This window comes from Atractosteus spatula, chromosome 14 (genome assembly GCF_055471065.1).
Source record: "Atractosteus spatula isolate fAtrSpa1 chromosome 14, fAtrSpa1.hap1, whole genome shotgun sequence".
Lineage (NCBI taxonomy): Eukaryota > Metazoa > Chordata > Actinopteri > Semionotiformes > Lepisosteidae > Atractosteus > Atractosteus spatula.
The window spans coordinates 14,851,149-14,867,041 of NC_142719.1; the positions used below are offsets into that span (position 1 = coordinate 14,851,149).

The window sequence follows — 15,893 nt, forward strand, 5'->3', positions numbered from 1 at the left end:
GATAATTATCTCTGTCTTTACACTGAGTACAATGGCAGCGAGAAGTATATATTTTTTGCTTTTATCTCTGTTCCGATCTCGAATTGTTGTGCTCTACTCATCCGTACAGTCCCTTCAAACAATGCCTGATAAAGATCTGAAGAAAGCTTTAAAAATGCTACAGAGGAAAAAAAACAGCACTCAGGGTTTTCTGAAATTTCATATCCATGGACTAATGTGTTGGAGCGTGAGGCTCCTGTTCATAGGCTGGGTAAAGAAGAGTTACCAACAGCTGCAATAGCAGATATTCCACTGAACTTTGCAGGAAAGAAACTGTTCTAATGTCACATTCTGCAGTCGTCAGGGAGGAAATGTGCTGATGCAAGCCCTAATCCGAGCTGCGTCTGTGGAACTCCAGGTAGCTGGACAAGTAGATTTTGTCATCCATGGATTTTTTTTTGTTCAAGTACAATTGAGGTTTTTTTCTCAGGCCAATTAAAGGATCAGAGTTTCGTTTCAACCCCCTGATCTGCATGCCTCTCCTGTTTTCCTGTGGGGTGTTGATGACTGGCTGGTGTTAGTCTTGTAGTTGTTCATTACATGAATGTTGATTCTTTTGCTGTTCCTTTCTGAATAAATGTTTGACTAAGATTGACCCTGCGGCATCGTCATATGCTTAGTTGTGTTTCTTTTTGCTTGCCTCTTGACATCCATTTTGGAATAATAAGTACTTGATCACCTTGGCTGCAGCACTGAGTCTCGCAGGAGACAAACGCTTCACCCTCTCCTGTCAGGTCATCCCATCCATTCAGCTCTGTGAGCCCTGGTCCAGCATAGGGGGGTCTAGGACCTCAGAGAGACTGTAGGTTGTGGCTGACCGTGCTTGCTGTAGGTGTGCTGCTGTGCAGGCATTCAGCAAGCTAGCAGGCAACAGAGAGGCTGCTGTCACCAGAAGATGAGTAGGCCCAGTCCAACTTCAATCCAACTGGACCCTACCCTGCAGGGCCCAGCAGGACGTGTACTGCCACTCAGATCATCCCAGTCAGAGCCTGGCAAATAATGGTTATAATGCTTCCACAGAAACTCGGGTTTCACACCAGTCAGGGGTATTTCCTGGAACAGCCACATGGATGGCCGGTGTTCTTGCTCACGGTGTTGTCGGGAAGTGTTTGGGAAGGTATGGTAAGCAAGGGGCCCTATATTGTGAATCACTTGCCTTGTTCTTGTGCATAGTATTACCTTGTGGGCCCCGACTTCTAGCTAAAAGACGAGAAACCCTGACAATCAGTCTGGCAAGAAAAAGGTTGCAACTTCAGTCTTCTGTGATGCTCGGAATATGCTGCAGCAGAGTTTCCTTCCATCTCAGCCTGGTGTACAAAGCTCCTGTCGGCTCGTATTTAAATTACTTTAAGTGTAGTTTGTATAAAAAAGCATCCAAGCCTTGTAACAGATGTTTCTGCAAGGGCAGTCATCTCTTGTTTCACATACGGCGTCCTTGTGTCTGAAGAAGATTTTTAAGATGGGGGGGGAGATTCTCTGATCGGTTTTGTGATGCCTTATGTGGAAGGAGCTACTGCCTCGCCAGGAATCCCTTCATTGCAATAGCCTATCACCTATGGAAGGAGCTTCATAAAATAAAGGTTGCTATCTTGTCCACCACTTAAGGTGCTAGGCAAAATGACAGAAGTAAAAAACAAAACAATCTGTAGTGCGCTACAGTGATAAAACGAGGGGGTGCGAAATCGTTTTTGGGGCGTCTTCTCCTCAGCTGGGGGAGATGGACCTGCGTCGGAAGCAGCTGCAGGTCAGGCACCTGAGCGCGCTCATGCTGAGGTGGAAGAGCGTGCCGTAGTTGAAGAGCAGGTTGTAGAAGGTGCGGACGGACAGGTTGCCCGACTCGTCCGCGTACTTCATGGCCACCAGCGGCGTGTACAGCGCGTTGGTCTGGCAGCGGAACACCGGGCGGCTCATCTCGATCACCTTCACCGTGGCCTGGGGAGCCAGCAGAAACACAAACGGCGAACAGTTACGAACCGGGATTCGCGAATCCGTACGCGTGCGTCTCTGTGGAAGACGGGATTGGGATTTGCGGCTTGTTTTTTGTTTTTCTCTCTCATGTGCTCATTGGGAGAATGTGAGCTGCAGAGGTGTATTTTGTAAAAGATTTTCCCGTTGGCACCTCCAGGGTGTGAGGCAAAAATTGTTCGTACCCTTCATTTCATCAGCTCTCTGACTTGACTGAAATTACGGGGGCAGGAGGTCAGATTATCCATTTTTTCCTCTCGTTTTGGTTATTGAAAGGTGTATCTGAAAACCCAAGGACCGAAGTTGCCCAGCCCTTGGGCTAAAGGTTAGATTTCTAAAGAATGGGGGCTGGAGTAATTGCATGACTTGGCAGGGGTTTTGATGACTAGATCATAGTTGTGTTCATCTTCTGTGTGTCAGCACCTCCCCCTAGTGGCTGAGATGTGAGATGACGGGAGAGAGTTTCACAAGGGTGTAGCTTGTGTCACTGACGTGCTGACCTTAGCCACGGTGTCAGGGCTTTGCCCCAGGGTGACAAAGATCTCGTGAGAGGCCGGCAAGTAGACGTTTTTGAAATAGTGTACAGTGTCAGCATCTGCTCCTGGGAACTCGGACTTCCCCACTTCTTCCATTAGCTTCATCTCAAACTCCGTGTTGACGGGGCCTGGCTCGATCAGAGACACACTGTGGAGAGAGAGAGACTCATCTCACACTCCCAGGTTCACGGGGCCTGGGTTGTTCCGAGACGTGAGGGAGGGGAAGAGGGAGGGAGAAGGTGAAAGGAGTAAGAGCAGAAAAGACCAAACCGAGCGGATGGCGAGACAGCAGGTCTGACTGGGCCTGGCTCGTGCTGACGGAAGAAAGGGGAAACGAGAGGAGCTGCCGACGGTTCCGATGGACACTGGAGAGCACAGCAGTATCTTCTGCCTGCCAGGCCGCACTCCTCTTACTGGTTATTGCTAAACCAAGGACACCCTAATGGGGAAAAAGCATGGCTAAGACAGCAGCCTGTTCAGAAGCTGACAGAACAGTCCCTTTAGTTCACTTGTCCAGTTGTCCAGTTCATTCAGCCTATGACATGTGAGTGTCTTTGCCTCCCCTGTGACTCACCTTATAAAGGCCTTCACCTGAGCACAGGTGGAGCTCCGTGATCGCGGGTTCGAGTCTGGTTTGTGTTACTAGCCAACTGTGACTGGGATTTCCCGAGATGCAGTACGTAACTGGCTGCGTGCCTCAGGGAACAGGGTGGGATTAAGCCGACAGAGCCCTGGGTGACGTCGGAGAGACAGTGAGCTCAGCAGCCTCCAGGGCTCTTGCTGTCCTCCAGTTAGCTCTGAAGCTCCGGTACGGGACAGTGTTGCCTGTGACATGCTAAAGGACGAGTGGCCTGAACGTCAGCAGGTCAGAGGAGTCTCAACTTACTCATCCTCCCCTGTGCGCAGTCCCGGGGCTCATAGCCGAGAGCCACGATGTGAGAAACACAATTAAAGTGACATTTATAAACCAAAAGAACTGGGCTTTGATTTAGAGTACATCGTAGCCCAGCCTTATAAGCTTTGCTTAAATTAGAAATGATAGAATTGCAGACTTGTGTGTGTGCACTCTCCATTCGCATTCACTTACTTGATGTTGAATTTCAGCAGCTGGACTGCCAGGCTTTCACAGAATCCCTCCATTGCGAACTTGGAGGCGGAGTAAACGTCATTGAAAACAATACCTGCACCAGGCAGACAGGAGAGAGTTCGTCACAGCATGTGCATGGCAAGGACAGCAGGCAGAGACAGGAGTACTCATTTTGGTAGAAGCCCTGTTAGAGAGAGGCTCACTGGTGTAATGTCACCTCCTTCCAGTCCGGCACAGATGGCTTTGGAGCTTATACGTATGTGCAGTTCTGCCCTCTTGTTAACAAGGGGTCCTGTCACACCTGGATAGGTATTTTTGCCAACAACTTCTGTGCCGGGAGACGTTGTGCGTTTTGTGCATCCGATTGTACCGTATATGTCATAGTGCACAAGTGCAATTTAAAGAGTCAGGGCAAGCTGACTTGATGCCCCAGGTCTTTTCTGTTCCCCTGAAGGCAGCCATTCACAGTTTAATAGCTACAGAAGGGTAATGGAACAAATGACATTAAATCTGGGTTTTTAGCGTCTTGGGAAGACCTGGAGCTTTTAGTGATGAGATGATTTTTAGTGATCTGTTTTTTTTCGGGGGGACTCGGTGTGTCGATACCTTGCAGCCCCATCACGCTGCTCATCACCACGATGTGGCCACTCTTCCGCCTCTTCATGTCCGGCAGCACAGCCTTGATCACGCGCACGGCGCCGAAGAAGTTGGTCTCGAACACCTTCTGCATCTCCGGCATGCCCAGGCTCTCGATGGGACCGATCTGCCCTATTCCAGCGTTGTTGACTGCGAAGCACAGAGGTGGGGGTGGGGGAACGGTGGACAGAAGAATGTAACGCAGTGCAACCGGCAATTTCAGCTTAGTCCATCAGGATAGTGTGATTTCACAGAGTAGTTTCTCCTGGTGAGCAGCCCATTAAGAAAGAACTTCAGAAGGTCAGGTTAAAGATGGCTAACGTCCAGATCTGTTGTTTTTAAATGAACAGCTTTGAGGTACTGTATAGCTGGGATTCCTGACTTCCTGACCACAATCTGGTCCTGTTTTCTATTCCTCTATCGCCAGCATCGGCAGGCTCTGGAAAATGTGGTACGAGTTAGACCTTATTTGAATCATTTAACCTTTCTACAAAGTGTATATCTGTTTATAATTTAAGCAAATAAAGACAGCTTGCTGGGTTCTGGCCCCCTGGGGGCCAGAGTTGAGAATCCCAGGAGACAGATTGTGCTAGTATGACACAACACTTGGCACAAAGGGGAGCAGACTGAAACACGCCGCTGTCTGGTTTAACTTGGCCTTGTATGGCACAGGACTGTGAAAGTATTGCTGGGAAGCCAGACAGCTCTTTGGTGTTCAGGGGAGGTGGTGTTGTTATTGGCAGTGTCCTGTAAATATACAATATGAAAATGCGATGAAATAAGCATTCCAGTTTAAAGTGATTAAAATTAAGTGGTAACAAATGGAGACTTTTTCTCTCAGTGTTGGAATAGCAGAATGTTTTCAGAAAGCCCAGCACAAGTTCATTCAAGGAAATCTTCACAATGGCTTCAGTGAACCATAAGAGGCATTGATTTGCTTTTTATTTCCACTTCAAGAGTGTCAGGTTATTGCTTCATTTTGTACACATTGCTCAACAACAGGGCAGAGCTTTTCTCCTGCTTTGTTTTTTTGTATTCTAAGTACAGCATGGCCAGAGCTGCTGATTACAACTAGCAGGATCAAGAGAAGAGCTGCTCGAGACCGCCTGTGACTAGAGCCTTTTGAGATTTAACCACAAGGTGTCACTGTTGATGTTGTGAGCTTCATAGAGGTGCCATTAATGAGTTCTTTTGACTCTTACAAAAAAAAAACTCATAATGCTGTTTCAGGAGAGGAGATCTGTTTTATACATTATGTGGTTTGAGATGTTAAAGATAAAATTTGTAAAATGGTAAATTGTTTTATAGATAAAACTATTACAAAATATGTTTGAATGTTATCAATGAAACATACAGAAGATTATTGGAAAAATAGACTGTGGCTTCAAATCAGTTTGGACCATTACATCAGTGACACCCTCTGTACTGAAATGACAAGTCTACTGTATGATCACAGACCTATCTGACTGTGCTTGTGCTGTGTTCTTTCCATGGAGAGATAACATGCTTCTTTCATGTGTAATTTGGAGGGAAGTAGATTCCCACAGTCTGCATTGTGCTAAAAGGCAGCTCTGAGGGCTTTTCCACACCTCTATGCATGACTGTGATTAGAGAGCAGTAAGTGTTTTCTGCAGCACAGATTACACAGAGACTTGCAGACAAGTCCCTTTCAGGACAGGGTCCTGCCCAAAGTCCCCAAAGACAGCTGAAAAACAGCTCTGAGGGCTTTTTTTAGGATCCGCATCAATGCTTCTGATTTCTTGGGACAGAAAAAAGAAAAGAAAGGCACTTCTTTACATCAACAGCTGTGGGAGTCTGGAATCAGCTCCCTGGCCACGTGCTTGCAGCTGGCTCTGTGGGATCCTTGAAGAATCCTTTCATGAGATTCTCGGTTCGCTAAGCTACTAAAGGGCCTTGTCAGGTTTATGATGTTACAATTTCGCGGGTGCTCCAACACACTTGACTTCGGCTGCTCTTTTGTCATGTCGTACCACAGTAAACTTTTTTTGAGCGCTAGGTTTAATGACAGACACTTGTCTTTCATGACCAAAGACAGAAAGAGAGAGAGGGAGAGAGAGAGAGGTGCGCACTGGATGAAAGATCACTGATAGAAGGACAGGAAGAGGCAGACAGGAGTATAAGTGTCCTCCGTCCCAGGTGTTCACTTCAGGAATCAGTGCTCAGTAAGCCTTGAAAAGAAATCCCAGCTAATTTTTAAAATATAAAAAAAAACATTTATTCAACTATGGACGGTGTGTGCCAGTACTCATGTCTGGTACTGTAGGGGAAACCCAGAACGAGGCAGGCTGACAGGTGGGCAGACATAAGCAGGCAAGCAGGCAGCAAGCGAGGGTCTCCTCTTACTCAGCACGTCCACCCTGCGGTCCCGGATGCCGTCGAGACACTGCGTGACGGACTCGTCGCTGCACACGTCCAGCGCCTGGATGGTCAGGGTCTTGTTCAGAGTGTCCCCCGCCTCCTCCTCCAGCCTCCCCTTCTTCCGCAGGTCCCGCATGGTAGCGACCACTGCCACACAGGGGAACAGGGGAACAAGGGACAACCCCCCACAGGTCACACTCTCATGTCTCGGCAGGAAAGTAACAGCAGGACGGAGTTCTTTTCTTGGGATGTTTAACGTGAGGGGTTTCTTTTTTCCTTTCTCGAAAACGCAACGCAACGCAACTGGAAGGGCAAACTCAGCACAGCAGACAAATTATGAGCCACTGGGCAGTGTACTAGAAGCGTTGATTATATATTTAGCAATGCCATTACTTCCTAAAAGGATTACAACAACGAGGAAGGCCAGTCAGCAACCAGTCAGTTTATTTGATGTAATTTCGAACTGCTGTGTGTGATGAAGTTGTTGTTGTTGGAAAAGGTCTGAATAAAACCCGCTGTTCTGTCATCCGGGAAAATTTAAAGCGCTGCGGAAGACTGTGTCTGTGCCGCACTGTGTGTGCCTGTGGTTTGTGGCTACTGATCATCCTGAGCTTCACCAGGAAGGCTGGGTCACATGTTCCCCGAGGTGCTGCAGGGGTCTTGAACAGTGGGCAGATCAAGGCTGACTGGAACAAGATGCCCACTAAGACCGCCACCCCCCCCCCCCCCCGTTATAGGGTTACAGCGTCACTGTGTGGAACAAGCTGCTCAGCCATGCTGTTTGAGTATTTCAGGGAAACATCTGAGAGGAGGCCCTTCGAATCAATCAGCCAGTCCCCTCTGTCCCAGTTAGATGCACAGAGTCTTCTCCCCTTGTTTTCTGCTCTTATGGTCTAATTTTGTATGTCCTTCAGGTTTTTTTTTGGGGGGGGGGGGTTAGTTTTTGAAAATGTCTTGGATTTTCTTTGGCTATTTTTTTCCACTGCTTTGTTTATTCAGCGTTTTTTTATGTAAAGACCTTTTGTCTTTTTCTCCAACTGCGTTTTAAGCACAGCAGTAAAATCTGAAGTGACAACTGCAGCCAAAGGGGCAGCTCAGACGCTTGTCAGTCGCATAATGACGAGCTTCTTAATTGCTTGTTATGCCAATATGAGCCAGAATGTTGTGGCCTGTCTTTCTCTTTTGGTATGGGACCAGAGACGAGCGGAGTTTAATGGTGTCAAGGACTGTTGAAATGCAAAAGGCTGGTGCTCCGCATGGTCTGGAAATGCCTTTGTCTCGGAAAAATGCTCCTACGTCAACGGGATACTTATATATTCACCCGGCAAGCTCTGGCATTGGATTCCTTAAGGCTGCAGTGTTTTTGTTAGGGGTTTGATCCAGGTCCTAAAATAGCCATTTAAAAGATTTGACACATTAAAAAAAAAAAAAATTATTGCATAATGAATTTACCGAACCAGTTCTCTGCTAAGGTGTGAGAAACGTTAACAACTGATGAAGATGACTACTGTCTTTAACCTTATTTCCCCCCTCATTTTGTGAAGCCATTGTTTATTTTCTCGGATATAAGCTGGAAATTAAAACCTTTGCCTGTTGACATGCACTAGCACAAGTGAGTTCCTCTGAGGTTTCTCATTTTAAAGAAAAACAAAACTGCTAATTGCGTTTCCATACATAAAGCTCGGAATCATTTAGGAACAGGCGTCTTTGTTTTACGGGTGTGACAGTGGCTTTCTCTCGGTTTGATGTTTTGTTAATTTGTGCTGGTCCTGGCTGCAGGGCTCATGCTGTGCTGGTCCTGAACCTTGCAGAGCTCAGGCCAGCAGAGCCTGAATGCTGTTGGAGTGTAGTGGTTTCTCCTCGCATGCCTCCAGCTTGTTCCTGGCCTGAGAGGTTACTCTTTAAGCCTCGTCTGACCTTTCAGAGACCTTTTGAAAGCCCAAATCTTGGAACAGCAACTTCCCCCTAAAGATTTTGTTCGGGCAGAGCTGGCATCTGCAGGGATGCCAAGCTCCCGGCTGAATCTGGAGCCAGGGAGTTAGGGCTGAGTGAAACTCTACCGCAGAAAGAGGTTTTGGAGTTTGCAAGTGATTACAGAATTGAATTAAGTAAAAAAAAAAATCGACATTGCTGCACTTTTGACCATTGTGTATTTCACTTTGCTCATTTAGGGAACTGTGGGCATGACTTGAGCGGCTTGCAAATGAGTAGCTTCTGTCACTATAACATGTTTACACTGTTACATGCTTGAACTTTTCAGCGGTTCCTGCAAACCCATTTGATGAGCTGCTGTAGTGCTGCAGGCATTGAACCTCCTTCCCTGTAACGGTCATCCTCCTGAAGCACATGGGGGGTGCGCACTGGCCTCAAATCTTATAGCAAGCTTCTGCAAATGAGCCTGTTGATAGGTAAAACTTGTAAACACTTAGTGTTTTCAAATGTGACTCAGAAGTACAACTGAAATGCTTGAAAGACTATACCAGTCCCTGCCACTGTGGGGATCTTCAGTCTGTCTAACCCATCTTCCCTTAACATGGGAAAAGTCCACTTTCTTTATGAAAGCTTTGCACAAATTATCACTGTATTTGTATAGGAGAGTGCTCTGCCCAATTTTTTAATATTTTTAACCACTGTCAATGCATTTTTACAACAAAGGTGTCTGGCTTCACTGCCGTTTTATGAGAGCAAGCTCTTTGAGCGTGATGTACTGTATACAGTCAGTCAAGGTGACTCCATTGTCTCCTGCAGTTTAACTGGTGCACTAATTCCTTGTTGCTCCACCTAATCTGCTGTGATTTTAATCCTCTGACACATAATAGGCTACAGAGAGCCACTCAGACAGGCAGGTTTACTCTTACATGAAAAACACTTTGGAATTCATCCAGGTACAAGCAAGACATCTTAACCTAATCTTTTAGGTTGACTTGTAAGGCATACAGGTAGAACGGTGGTGCAGTGGTGAGCATTGCTGCCTTGCAGTGCTGCGGCCCTGGGTTCAGTTCCGGACCACCTGAGGCACTACTAGCATGCGGTTTGCATATTCTTCCCGTGCTCGTGTAGGTTTCCTCTGGGCGCTCTGGTTTCCTCCCACAGTCCAAAGACACCATGTTGGGTTGATTGGCTTCTGGGGAAACTGCCCCTGGTGGAAGTGTTGCATGTTTGTGTGTGCCCCGCGATGGACTGGTGTCGCGTTCAGGGGGTATCCTGCTCTATGCCCATCACTTCCTGGGATGGGTTCCGGCTCCCCTGTGACCCTGTACTGGATAAAGCTGCTAGAAAATGGATGGATGTGAGGCGTTTCTTTTCTTAAGGTTGAGGCTTCATTCGTTTGTGTTTTTGCTTTGCCTGTTCACATTGCTACCTGTACGTGGCCTTACCTGGCCTCTGCTATTTCTGCAGTATTTCCTGGTATTCTGCCAGTGCCCTGAATCTGAGGGCACAAACTAAACGGCCCGTTCCTGCAGCTCAGTTTTCACCGGACTGGTCTGCACAAGGGGATGTTGCAGCTTGTCCTCCCGCTGAAACAGAGGCGTACAGCGCACAGCCCCTCCGGCCCCAGATTACTCAACCCTCCCCGCTAATCGGCTTCACTTCAAACGTGTTTTCAGCACGCTCCCGGCCAGATCCGCTCGAGCTCCCGTCAATTAAGTGTTCTCCGGTAAGCCCAGAATTAATCAATCTCATTTTAAGTGTTTTTTAATATTGATTTTTTTTTATGCTGCCTTTCAACAGTGGCTGTAGCCCTTGCAAAGAGCCAGAGCTGAAGGAAGAAGATTGTTTCTTTGTAAAACAAATTAGTTGTGAATTTAAGTTGTTTAAAAACTGCAGGTGGTAATTCTCACCATGTATGCAAAGAGCAAGAGCTGAAGATTCCAGACAGTCGAGACCCGTATCCGAACCTATTTTTCACCAAAAGCCTTTTCTCCTTGTCATAACAATTAAGAATAATTCCCTACACTTATAAAGAGATTTTGTGGTCACTCCACTCTGGACACTCTTGGTAATGGGGACCCCCCTCCACCACCACCAGTGTGTCGCCCCCACCTGGATGATGTGCCAGTACGCTCTTCACACACCAGCTATCAGTGTTGAGGAGAATAGAGAAATTAAGCTAATGCAGGGATGGGAATTATTAAAAAAAAACATGATTGGTAAAGAGCGGGGGGGGGGGGGGGGGGAATTTGGCCAGGACACTGGGGGTAACACCCGTACTCTTTCGAAAAACGCCTTGGGGTTTTTAATGCCCACGGAGAATCAGGACCTCAATTTTAAGTCTTATCTGAAGGACAGCACCTTTTTTATAGTATAGCGTCTCCCATCACTATACTGGGGCATAAGGACCGACACAAGACCACAGTGTGAGCGCTCCCTACTGGTCCTGCTAACACCTTTTCCGGCAACAACCTTAGCTTTCCCAGGAGGTTCCCCATCCGAAGAAGGCTCCACAGCCTAAACGTGTTTCTCTTCTTCTCTTTTCAGCAGGAATAACCCTTCACTTGTTCCTTTGCAGCCTCCGCATGCTGACACAGCTCCCTACTTGAACTACTTCGGCATGTATAGTATCTGCAGGCATCTTCTCGTCTGGGCACATTCATCAAGACGAAGTGTGATGGCCTTACTCTTGCACTGGCAGACCTGCTAGCCGTCCTTCCTAGCCCCCAAAGAGAGCGCGCGCACACACAGGCCAGATGGCAGCCCTTCTGATTCGCGCCTCTTTGTTTAATGGACTTGAAAAGGCTTATGGTTCTATAATAAGACCTGTCTCCCCCTTTTAAGTTGCGTAGTCCAGTTTTTTTATAGCTCACAGCGGCTCACTGAAGAGAGAAAATAAACTCCCTTGTCAGAGCGGTGCTTTCAGTCTTTATGCAATTACAGCACAAGCTGCTTAAGCTCTCCTGCCAGATACAGGCCTTCCTGTGACTGTTATTACAGCCTTTACCCCTTTTGTGTGGGATGCAGTGTCTTTTATAACTTGCCCGTCCAACATTATCTGGGATAAAGGGAAGGTCCTCTTCTTCTGAAATAGTCCCTCTGGGTGACAGGTGAAGCCCTGTGGGCGATCAGGGGGCATCTCATCTGGCCTGCGAATCCCACAGGCTCAATCGCAGTCAGGTGTCCAATCCACGAATCTGCTCTGTAGCACAACCTGCACTGATGGCAGATGAGGTCAGTATGTGGAAACACTTTTCATTTGGCTGCCTGCTACAGTGTGGACACACAACCTAACTTAATATTCCCTAACTGGGAATGCTTTGGAACCTGTGTGCAGCCAAACCCAGAAGACACTGTGTCCCCTGGGGGCCCAGGGTACACCGCACTACCTCAAGTGGTCCCCGTGCTCCCTGTGACCCTTGGGGTGCCACACCTGCCCGAGAGGTACCCGTGTTGTCCAGCTGTGAGCAGTAAAAGAACACCTGAGCACAGCGGCCCCAGCTTTCCTTCCTCACTGTGTCCACCAGAATGGCACAGGAACACCTCCTCAGAGTACATTTCAATATTCGGAGGCTGCTGCTGACTTTTCCATTAGTCCTAAACATCCCCTGAAATCCAGCTGCAATCCTAATTTTACAGCTGCCTGTAACTGCAAGCCTGCCTCTTACGACTGACATAAACTCCAGCCCCGGGGTGTCCGAGCCATCTCTATAAAATACCTGTAACCCTCACCCTGCTCTTCACCTGCAGTGATGTCCCGCCGAGATGCTGAGATGCATGCTGGTCCTCTGGTCTGACCCAGCGACGAGCACTGAGGTTGGAGGTGTGGGGAATTTAGGGAATTTTTGCCCCCCGAGCAGAGTTTAGTAGGTCCAGACTCCCCTCCCCTCCCTTCAGTTTAGAAGAAATAGAAAAACCAGGAGCTTCCTTAATTACACGTTCTTACGGGTAAAGTGATCTAGAACCGGCTGTAGCGTTATCAAGTTGGATAATGTGGATGGGCGCTGTTTGAAATCCCCAGTGGCCTGAAGAAACTTTCCCCACAATTAGAATCTAGCTTGACGCTGACCCCAGCTGATAAATGTGTATCTTGAACAGCTTCATCCTCATCCCTCCACAGAAAAAGAAATAAAACCATGACCCCTGTGTTCAGCGTGAAGCGCTGCAGGTGAATGTGAACTCTTTTCAAGCAGGAACATGACGTTGTTCTGAACACCATCTACTTTCAGCCCTGGTAAGCTCATGTCCTGCAGTCAGCTCCTAAGATACCTGCTTTTATACCTTGCTTTTGTTTCATAACGTGTTTGGAGAACATTTTAAAAATGCTTTATTTCCCTGAAGCTCCCCTGCCTTTAGTGCTCAGGAGGAATAATCGATGCATCGGTTACTTTCCCTTCGAGTTCACTGCGGCTTCACGAAGCGTGTGCCCCCTGGTGGTGTCCGGCCATGACGGGGTCGGCGCGCAGGGACAGCTGCGCGAAGTGTCGTCGAGTTCGTGGCATATGTTTTTACGAGGTTCGCAAAACAAGACAAAGTTCACCTGGTGTTGTTGGAAGGGGGGGAGGGGATACGATCTCTTTCTCAAATGTGTGGTTTCATGGACATTAATCATGAAGACTCGCAAGTTAAAGGATGAGAGTTTTCCGAGTATCTCAACTCTGACAGCTCTACGGTGACTCCAGTTTATCGGTCACGTTTTTCTTCAGAGTCCACGTCTCGCTAATTGACGACATTCGTGTATACACGCTTTACTCCGCTTGCGATCCTTGTACCTGAATGATAACGGGAGCCCTCCTCGCCGTGGTTATCTTGTCTGGTCCGTTTACATAACCCTGCTCTACTTTCACCCTTTCACTGCGCTCGGACCTAAACTGCGCCAATTTTCTACCGCGGCAATCATTTGCAAAGGGGTGTATTCTTTTTGTGAGCCCCTTTTGTTCAGCGCAACTACTTTCTACCCCGGGCCCCAGTGGAGATTTCAGAAGCGCCCCGGTACCGGTACCGGCGTCCTCGTCCAGTCAGGGCCCTGGCACCCCGCGCGCGGCGCCGCGCGACAAGAGGGGGGACCCCTGTGAACTGGCGGGGCGTCTCTTTCCTGTGCGCTGCTCGCTCTGGCACGCAGTGTTTCGGAAGCGGCGCTCATTCAGATGGCCATTCCTGCCACCGCAGGACAAGTCTGGCAGCGGAGCCGGCTGTGGACCCGCACGGTCCGCACCCGAAACTGTCCCGGCTTCGCACCTGGATAACTGTAACCTTTCGGTTTCATTTGAATAGGAAGAACAGCACCTGTATGCGAGACTGGTATAAGTCGGTATAGTGACCACGAATATAAAGGAGGGGGGGACAACGAAAACGTGCTTACCATAGTAACGCTTCTTAGCGTCTTGGGCCAGGAGCACCGCTAGCCGCAAACCGATCCCGGAGGAGCAGCCGGTGATCAGCACGACTCTCTGTCCGCCGCAGGCCATGGCCCCTTCTGCTCCCGTTCTGCAGGGCGTCCGCCCCGCTGCGCGCTGGCTAGGAGCACTGAAGAGGATCAGGGACCTCTCGGAGCGGGCGGTGCGGTCACATGGCCGCTCGCATCAGCCCCGGTGACTTCACCTCGTGCGCTCCGGGCTGCTGGAGGGGGGGCTGGTATTGATGGCGTCTGCCCCCCCCCCCTCCCATGCATGCAGCTGTTCTTATTGTGGGTCTCAGTTTCTCGGGGTCAGAGACACTTGTGAGTTATGGATCAAATAAGCAATAAATCGGTTCAATTTAGAAAGACAATCCAAGTTCCCAATCCTTAAGGGCAGTTTGAACCAAAAGGCTTTGATAAACACTGTGGGACCAGATGACATGATTCCAAGTCCTTTAGCTGTTGGCGACGCAAGAACTCTGCTGGACAGAGTTGCTGACTCGGATGAAGGAACAAGAAGCTCCTCGCACGTCCTGACACATCCTCAGGGCTGGGACATTGGCGTGCTCGGGCGGAGAGCGAACACCAGCAGGAGATCTGAAGATCACCGTAACCCGAATCAGTGAAACCCCCAACCATTTGAGCTAATGAATTGATCCGCTGATCAATGTGTTCACTAAGGGCCGGTCTGAAAACAGAAGAGACCATACTGTAGCCACGTGGGACCTGGGCTGGGCTCTGTGTTCATTGTACTTTAACCGATTCAAGCAATACTGTTATCTGTGTATACAGATTTATTAAACCCACCGCATGAAGAGACGCCGAGGCATTGCTAACAGCGCCTGGCAGCGTGCGCAGAATTTCAGGCATTTATGCTTGAGTGCATTCGGGATAACCTCCCTAATTTATAAGGGAAGATTAAATTCAAGAGTTAGTTTCTAGATGATGAACTATCAAACCAGAAACAAAAAAAATACTTTGTAGCTATTTAAAACATTCATGTGGTCTGCATTATTCACTTTTCCATTTGATTTTATGTGCTTATTGAATTATGAATATTAAATCACTGCGTCGCTAGAATGTCGGTTATGTAATTCTGGTTAGCCGCATTCTCTCTAAGCTCAGGGATTCATCGTGCGCTTAATCGACACCAAGACGAAATGCAAGACTCTGCCTCCCCCTAGTGGTTGCATATAGATATTGCAAATCAAGATAATGACCACGAAGGTTATTAGAAAAATAATTTGTCAAATGGTTTCTACACGGTGAAATGAGTCTGATTCCACGTGGTTTAGTAAGCACTGATACTTAGTAAACTTTAGAGTTATGAGCAGCCCTCAGCAAACGTTTGGAGATAATACAAAAAAATATGTTCCTAAAATATCCATCTATTCATTTTCTAACCACTACTTCCAGTTCAGAGTCATGGGGGAGCTGGAACCTATCCCAGCAAGCAACAGGCGCAAGGCAGGGTACAGGCTGGACGGGACGCCCACACTTCCCAGGGCAGACACACACCAGGGCCAGTTCTCCCAGAAGCCGGTCAGCATGCCTGCAGGTCTCCGGACTGTGGGTCCAGAACTGAACCGGGTCCAGGGCCCGGCAGTGCTTACCTCTGTGCCGCCGTGCTACCGTTCCTGAAATACTTAAATAACATCCTCACGAAGCATTGATTAATACAGCGCTTTTACAAACCCCGGTCCGTGTTAAAGCGCCAGTTGTGATACGCAGGTGGCGTTCAGTGCTCCTGCAGCGAGGACTGTGCCTCCTGGCCTGTGCGGCTCAGACTGGGAACGATGTGGCTGCGCAGGGCAAAGCAGAGGAAACCCGAGCTACAGCCCTGAGACATGCGACCGCAGCACACGGCCCGTGGGCGCTCCCCCCTCCCCCCCCGGCCCCCATCTCCTCCGGCGTTGGAGTC

At 48.4% G+C, this 15,893-nt stretch overlaps 1 protein-coding gene across 1 annotated transcript; it reads right to left on the reverse strand.

Moving 5' to 3' along the window:
• Positions 1-593: 593 nt before the first annotated feature.
• LOC148820748 (retinol dehydrogenase 8-like) lies at positions 594-14,119 on the reverse strand. Its single transcript, XM_088933271.1, has 6 exons — positions 13,937-14,119; positions 6,628-6,789; positions 4,234-4,413; positions 3,628-3,721; positions 2,505-2,688; positions 594-1,971 (listed from the first exon to the last, which is right to left on the reverse strand). The coding sequence occupies exons 1-6, from the start codon at positions 14,040-14,042 to the stop codon at positions 1,744-1,746; spliced, it is 954 nt and encodes a 317-aa protein (XP_088789397.1). The 5' UTR covers positions 14,043-14,119; the 3' UTR covers positions 594-1,743.
• Positions 14,120-15,893: the final 1,774 nt, after the last annotated feature.